The 8,503-nt window shown below is 32.2% G+C and overlaps 1 protein-coding gene across 1 annotated transcript; it reads right to left on the bottom strand.

Annotated features, from left to right (window-relative positions):
• Positions 1-205: 205 nt before the first annotated feature.
• LOC131624225 (uncharacterized) lies at positions 206-2,957 on the bottom strand. The gene is made up of 4 exons (XM_058895181.1): positions 2,701-2,957; positions 1,218-1,814; positions 566-900; positions 206-465 (listed from the first exon to the last, which is right to left on the bottom strand). The coding sequence occupies exons 2-4, from the start codon at positions 1,788-1,790 to the stop codon at positions 360-362; spliced, it is 1,014 nt and encodes a 337-aa protein (XP_058751164.1). The 5' UTR covers positions 1,791-1,814; positions 2,701-2,957; the 3' UTR covers positions 206-359.
• Between the last annotated feature and the right edge of the window lie 5,546 nt (positions 2,958-8,503).

Raw genomic sequence — 8,503 nt, 5'->3', positions numbered from 1 at the left:
TCAAAGTTAGTAGGCAAAGCCAACATGTAAGTAACTAACTAGTTGTTAGCTATTGCATGTTGCAAGTTAGTTAGCAAATAATTTTATGTTAATATCTTTTATGAAAGGTCACAATTATTTTGATGGAATATAAATAAGCGATAAACAGAAAAGAAATATAATGATGAAATATTGATAAAATATATTTATTTCATTCATTGTCCCTCTCTCTATTGAAAAATTCAAGTCATAGTTGAGGATTTCTTTTCCCTATATGGAGAAATGGAATCAAACATTTTGTGTATATCATTCTAATGGCACATACAAAAAATCCAGACCAAAAGATTTGAATGAACTTGGCACTCCCAACCCAATACATGCTAATCACAACATGGTAGCCATATCTTCCTCCATTGATGCTTTCTTGATTGACTTTTATCTGCTTCCATCATTTTCACCGGACTTCCAACCCATTCGACAGGCAATCTGTAATTCATTCAAAACCTTAAGAATGTCTTTTGAAACATCAATAACCGAATTGTAACTAACTTGTGTTGGACCGCGCAATCTTAAAGAAAAAACTTACATGGGAAAAGAAAATGAATTTGCACTGCCTATGCTATCATTAGATTGGTGAGAGACAATGCTAGAGTTCTTTGCATGGCAAATACATGGTGTTGAACCAGACTGAGATTCTAAGGCATTGTTAGAAATCTCTCGAGAATAATCAACTTTTCTTTGTTCAGAAATTGTTGTTAGACTTTGTAAGTAATTCATATCTGGTCTATACATATTTCTGTCATTCACTTGTAGACAGTTTCTGCAATGCGGAAACTCCACGCAGCTTCCACTTGATCCTAAAATCGAATTTCCTTGCCAATTCTCAAAGGACCTAGTCAAGTTTCTTTCCCTTTTAAAAGCCTGAGAATCTCAAAGAAAAAAATGGTTCAACAAAATTCAAAAGGGTACAATTATGTGCACAGACTGAGTGTAATATAATTTTACACTGTCGCCCAATAGGAATTCGTCACTAAGTCATATCACACTACTAACTTGAAAATATCTGTGTGATTTGGAAGAATACACGATGGTTGTTGTTGACAGTGTAAAATTAATTTATATTGACAGTGCATCTCCTATTTTCTCTATCAGGAATAGAAAATGAAACAAAGAATATCAAAATTTTGGTTCATGTTATAAAAACTGAACAAAGAATATCAAAATTGAACATGTCTCACCTCTCGAAGTGTCTCCGATGTTGCCTTCTTTGTGAGGTGATGATCAAATGTAATCCTGTCTCCTAATGAAAGTTCCATTTCGCTTTTCATCAAATTTCTAAAACCATGCACTCTCATAGCTTCCTTAAAGGAAGGATGTTGAGAGGCACAATTCGTTCGAAGCGAATTATTCGACATTGTTTCCATGATTCCTAGATTTAAATCACTTGTTCTATTTCTATTCATATCACACTTTCTTTCTGGCATAATTTGCCTGTCAATGCAAATGTCCTTCGTATATTGCTGATGACGATCCTCTTGAATAAAAACAACCAGCTCCGGCGTATCATAGTCTGCGCCATTCATGCCTGTAGGAGAATAACTTTTTCCTTCCGCGAAATCCGAGAAGTCTCTGCTAGCGTTATTAGTACAATGCTCTACATTGAACACTTTCTGTATTGGAACCTCCCTTATCGAAAAATTATGATTATTCTTCGGTCTGTCATGAAGTTTTTTCTTATGATTTGGACAGATTTGATCTTCGCATCTAAATGAATGTGAATGTTTCTTGCTGCCTACTTTTGAACTCCACATCTTTGATAGATTTATCACTTGACACTACATTGAAAAAGAGTGCTGTCAGTTTTGTATTACACAATAACAAAATCAGTTTATACGATTTCGACCATTAATTTGAGATTGAAACTGTGTGACAAAGTTATTGCACCAACAGATTTTTATAGATCAAGAATATTTGGGTGAAATGCAACTAGAATATATGTAGCTAATTCTCTCTTTTGTGTTGTGCAATAAAGGCGAACTATATGTATTTGAAAGCGAAAGTACCGCAAATTGGAACATCCAATCCGCGGTTGCCAGGGACCATACTGAATTATGTGATCAGCAAAGACGTCTTTGAGGGCAGGTAAGATGAGCTAACTACCGCAAGGGCCTAACATTTTTCACAATCAAATTGTACCTATATTAAGCCTAGTAACATTCTTTCTACTCTTAAAACGCCGTTAAATAGATATTTAATTATTTTGTCATCGTTGAACAGTGATTAACCTACACATTCTCTAAATAGATGGCTCTGATGATCAGTTTCATCTTCCTAGAAATTCTGATGAAAAATGTATTGAAAACAAGATTCTAAAATCTAATATGTATAATTTTTCAGAAAAAGGAAGATCTGAGCAAAGAAAAAGAAAAAGGAAAAATTGCAAAACATATAAATATGGCTTACATGATTCTGTGTATGAGAGATTATGCAGTTTCACAACTCAAGCATATGAAGAAGAATCATATAATATATGAATATTAAATGTGTTTACACATTAATTAAAGGATCAAGAAATTGTAAAAAAAACACATCTAAGCACATAGATTTCCAAATGGAAATAAAACAGTCAAAATCACACAGATATCAAATTTCAATTCACCTTAAAGTTGATGATTCCAAAGCATAATTCAAAAGTAAAAAAAAATCTCTATAATTTCTCACCTCTTTAATTGAAGAATCACTTGTGTAACTCTATCTCTGGTTAATAATATCTGCAAGAAAGAAACTCAAAATTGAGAAAATTATAGTTTCAAAAAAATAGTACAATAGAGGAACGGTTTTAGTCCAAAAAGAAAAAGAAAAAGAAAAAACAGTGTGCAACATTAAATAGACAGTTCAATCTAATTAATATCTTTAAAAATTAATACCAAACAACAATGTTAGTAGCTTCTATATCATCTCTGTCATGTCTCATACAATTTTTTCTTTCAAACACACTCTTTTTGTTGTTACCAAGAAATTTGCATGACAATAACAAACAATAGAGTCTTAGTTTTTATGTGTGAATTTCTATTTATTATATTAAAATAATTATTATGTAATTTGGAATTAAATTTAAGGCATTAATTGAATTTTTAATATTATATAGTATTAAAAAATTGATTTTATCTAAGATGAAAGGTTACGTTGAATAGGTGCATCACTCTGTCTATACCATCATCATCATCATCAAGTGAATGAGTTGTTTGTTATCATGGTTTCTTATTTAGGAAGGAAAATAAAAAGGCTTTTGAAATTTGTGACCAGAAAATAATTGGTAAACTAATAGTAATTAATTATTCACCAAAATTAATATTGTATTAATGTATTAACATTTATAATTATTATGATATGATAAAATTATATAAATTTGGTTAAATTGTAATTTATTTAAGATAAATTTTTTGGTATCCATAAATTTAAATTTGATTTGAATACCTTTAGTGTAAATTATTTTAAAATTTTAATTTCTTTAAAAATAAAATAAAATAAAATAAAAATGATGTGACATTGAATGATAGTATTTAATTAGTTGAAGATACCTCTATCCAATTAAAGTCAAGGGTAAGGAAGCGTTTATTTTATTATTTTTTTAAAGAAATGTTATTGTTAAACTTGTAACACTTACACCTTATAATACTACTCTTTTATATTTTAAAATGTTTAATCATTATTTTTTATTGTATTAACACCAACAAACAAATGTAATTATGCAGTATTTCTTACGGTATAGTTATTTGGTGTAAAATTTTGGGTGTATATATAGTAACTCTCATTTTTTTATCCTTTAAGTTGCTTTTTAGGTTTCACTTTATTCTCTTAAAAAGGTTTGATTTATTAAAGGGTTAAGTATGTTTTTTGTTCCTATAAATATCTTTAATTTTATTTTTAGTCCCTATTAAAAAAATGATATATTTTGGTCCCACAAAATTATTATGCATGTAGTTTTAGTCTCTGTTAATGCTCTGAATTATGTTATTGGCATTTATGTTTGGCTAAAATATAATAGCAGCAATATGTAATAGGTTGTATAGAACTTGCAAATATTAATATGAACAAAACAGGTACAACAACAAGATGTTCTATGGAATGTTAAAACATGCTCTGTGACAACATGTCTTATGATATGTCATATGCAGAAACTCATGACATCGCGCCTGCTGAGCTGGAATATGAAGATTAAGTATGTACTCAACAGAATCAGAATATTTTATGGAATATTATGCAATCATATGTGACACAGATTTAAAGGTCAAGAGAATCAAGTCAGAATATTGAAGATTATGTAGTTTCTAATTATGGAGACAATTTAGGAAACTTATGATTAGAGACCTTTCTTTTAGCAGAAGTTTTCTGCTGATAAGTAACAGAAAATAAGGCTGTGTTTGAAGGCCCAAGTCCAGTTGGGAATAGGTTATAAATAGGAAGCTTTGTAACCTACTTTAAGAAGCAAGTCGAGTATTGAAAAGATGTAATTATTAGGGTTTGTTAACATTACTAGAAAAACAGTACTTAGTGTCGGCCATATATCGACACTAAAGGGATAAAAACCGACACTACAAGCTGTTTAGTGTCGGATTAGCTTCGGTGTCGGGGGCAGGCTAAACGGTTCGAAGTTAACATGTTAGTGTCGGCCTATAAGGCCGTGCCTAAGTTAGTGTCGGTTAAACCGAGTCTATATCGAGACTAATCTTTAGCCCACGCTAAAGAAGTAAAGTGCACCAAAACATTAGTGTCGGCTAGTCGGAGGCTAAAGTCAATTTTTCAAAAGTCAACAGAGCTGTTAGTGTCGGTTTGACCGAGACTAAAGTCAAATTTACAAAAGTCCATAAAATCGGTAGTGTCGGTTTTTCCGAGGCTAAAGTCAAATTTTATTTAATTCAACAAAACCCGTAGCTTCGGCTCCGCCGAGACTAATGTGAACTTTTCAAAAACCTGTAGTGTCGGCTTGGCTGACACTAAAGTCAAATTTATAAAGGTCAATAAAACGCTTAGCTTCGGCCTGACCGAGGCTAAAGTCAACTTTTCAAAAGTCAATAATACGCCTAGTTTTGGTTATCCATATAAAAGGCCAAATGTGAGAGCAAATTCAACACAAACTATATTACCCTGTGATATATATGACCCAGTGAATCTACGATACCTCTTAAAGAACTATCCATAAGATCTGCATAATAATGTATATGCATAAACAACTATTATTTACCTCTTAAAGTTATGCAACTTACTTCCCTTTGAGCATACATGGCCAATGCCTACATAAAAGCTTGAATTTCAGTATCAATGTTGTTATACTATATATAATTAAGGAAAATAATAAGCATTGGGATTAACTGTCAGTTGAATAAGTGATGAATGCTTAATGGTTAATAAATTGTATGACTTGAATTCGTCCCTCGATTCAACATCTCGATTTAGATAGACTTTTGAGGAAACGTCGCATTTCCAAAAGCTTACATTAGAGACAATATATTCCTTGAAATATTATGACAGTTGAGATTCACCGAGTCAACTTTACAAAAGCTTACATTAGAGACGTCACACACAATCATTTAGAAGGCATACCTGCATTTATTGCAATGAAGCTTTGTCTGGTGTTGAAGCACCATTGTCGGAGAATATATTCCTAGAAAAAACACATAAGGATATTTTTTTCTTAGAATTTAAGTTGTGTTTAACTAATTAACCTATACCAGTTGTCTTAACTAAAGTAATGACAAAAGACACAACACTTAATTTCTATACCAGCTGAAGAACACATATTTAGAGAGCCAATGGAAAACACTAACAACTCTACCATTGTAATTTAACTCAGCTCCTAAACATAAATATATATCAAGGGGAAAAAAGAATAAGAGCTTACGGTGCAATGACAACAATCGATCTTTCACCATCTGTTTTAGGATTTAATCCCAACATAGATGAAATAATGGTGTTCTCTAATTGTTTAGGTGACTGCAAAAGTTAGGATTTGATCGAGTAGTGAAACAAGAGTAATCTGATTCAAAAGCATCTTGACATTGCCAGTTTCTACAATAATGTGATCAAGCATTCCTGTAAATAATTTATAACTTAAAGTTAGCGGCTGATCTTTTTGTAAAACCAAAAGGACTATAATACTTACGTGTGGACTATATAACTTAAAGTTACTTGGGGATTCATACTTACTTGAAGAAATATTATATCAGATGTAAATGCAGCCACACACCTGCAATACAAACCATATACAAATTATTTGATATAAGGCGATTGATAAGCCAATTGTTCAAACTTTTTGGCTAGTTGGTTTGAATGTATAATAGAATCACTTGTCTAAGTGGTTATAACTTAGTATAATCCTGTCATGCCCCATTTTTAATGTGAAAGTTGAATTTCAGCAATGTAAAATGATATTGTTCATTGGTAAAACGAAAGCTCAAAACTCAAAAGGGTTCTTGTTCAGGGAGTTAGTTAGATATAAAACCAGTCATGTGCATTGACCTATTAACTCACAACTTAAGCATTTGGGACTTGGCTCTCGACATAAGACCAACTTAGATGCATATGTACAATAGTAAAATAAAATTAAATTTTACGGAGTCTCTATTTTCACAAACTCTCCAATCAAGTTCTTTCTTAAAGCAAAAGTTATTTCTTAGTACAACAATAAAAGACCTCCCAGCTCATGCATTTGCCAATTTCACTAATTTCATTAAATTGTTTGAAATCAGAATATCTAACAAAATATAAAACAAATGTAGTACCTATGCAAGGCCTGATCATCCAACAACTTTCCCTTTGCTCTAAACCAATATCTCAAACTGCATTTAAATTTTAAACAAGTTTAGACAATATGTAGTACCATTAAGAATCCCATATATCAAGGCTTTGAGAAAATGATTTACAGAGGAAGGATATCAAAGGATTGTTGTAACAAGAAGATGGGAGAGATCACCCAGCTAACCTAGGAGGAGACTTGTTCTGGTTTGTTTCAAGTGTAGGGTCACAGAACCTTATCTTTGCAGGCCAGAGAATGAGTTGAGCTCTAGCAACTTCGTTCCGGTAAGTTCTGAAACATTAAAGTTTGTAAATAGAAAATCATCGGATAGACACATACCCATATCAATATTGTTGCAAAAAAATATAGAAAACTTGAATCAAACAGGATGTGGAGGATAATAAACCTTACATGTTAATAAACCAGGAGATGCTCTTCCTATTCAATAATGCGGCCATTGTAGACTCCATCTGTGAGGATTTTCCTTTGAAGGAAAAAACCAAACAATTTTCCTTTGTTTGCTCATGTAACAATTGAATACCTATAAATAAGATTGACAAGATCAATTGATTAGTTGCATATTCATAAGGTATCTTAAAGAAAGAAAGGATAAGGAAAATTGTATTTTACCTTTTTGTTGTTTCTGCCGTTGACATGCTAAGAGCAAAGTGATAGTAAATATGAGTGGACATCAACAAAATATAGATAATAAGCAAATGAAATTCAAAGAGAAATAGCACATAAAAATTCAGATGCAAAAAGACATAATTCTTTGACATCATAAGCATATTTGAAGTAACAATTATCCAAATATTACAAAGTAGATAGAAACTACAAAATACTTTAGTCATAGCTACAACAAAAAACAGCCCCAAACACTCGTAATACATTAAAGATCATATCCCATAAAAATACATCCGAGTTCTAATTTGTAGCCCCAAAAAAGATATAACCAAACTACAACAAAAAACAGCCCCAAAAACTACTTCTACTAAACACTGCATGATCAATGTTCGTCTAAAATCTGGTCATCCAAATCTTCATCATAGTGAGGATTTGACGGTGGAATGACGGCACTAGTGGATTCAACATGTGTAGTACCAAACGTTTTCATGATAAATGCCTTAAATGGATTCATTTCACGTTCCATCTTCTTATCAAACTCAGACTCCATCTTCTTAGCAAACTCAGTAGCCATTTTAGCCTGTTCTTATGCCCTCCGAGCAGCCTCATTTGACACTCGAATAGCTTCAGTTGCCTCTTGGAGTCGAGCTGCTGTAGCCTCAGCCATTTGTTCAGCTCTAATTCTAGCTGCTCTCTCTGATTCCAAGGATGTCCCAAACATAGATCCACGAGAATTTTTAGCTGGTTTGACAAAGCCTGTGGATCCTTTCTTCAAATTGATAGCTAAATCAGCTGCTCCATAGACCCGGCCACGACTACGACCCCCAGCACAATCTGTCCATATCTCATTAATCGTCCCTCCATCTAACGTCTCGACAGCATCTCCAGTTTTTTCTTTAAATGCAGTCTGTAAAAGAGAAAAAGATGTGATGAGATGAGATCAAAATGCAGGTTTAAAAGTTTCATAAAATTATTGTTAAACCATGTCCCCTCATAATCTTTCTTATTACTCTATATGTTCTTAAAAAGTAAATTAAAACTATATAAGTAAAACTGGAGAATATGGCTTTAGCATTAACATTTATTTTTTAATATTTACTTGTC

Source organism: Vicia villosa, unplaced genomic scaffold (genome assembly GCF_029867415.1).
Source record: "Vicia villosa cultivar HV-30 ecotype Madison, WI unplaced genomic scaffold, Vvil1.0 ctg.000109F_1_1, whole genome shotgun sequence".
NCBI lineage: Eukaryota > Viridiplantae > Streptophyta > Magnoliopsida > Fabales > Fabaceae > Vicia > Vicia villosa.
This window is presented reverse-complemented; position numbering and strand designations above follow the sequence as displayed.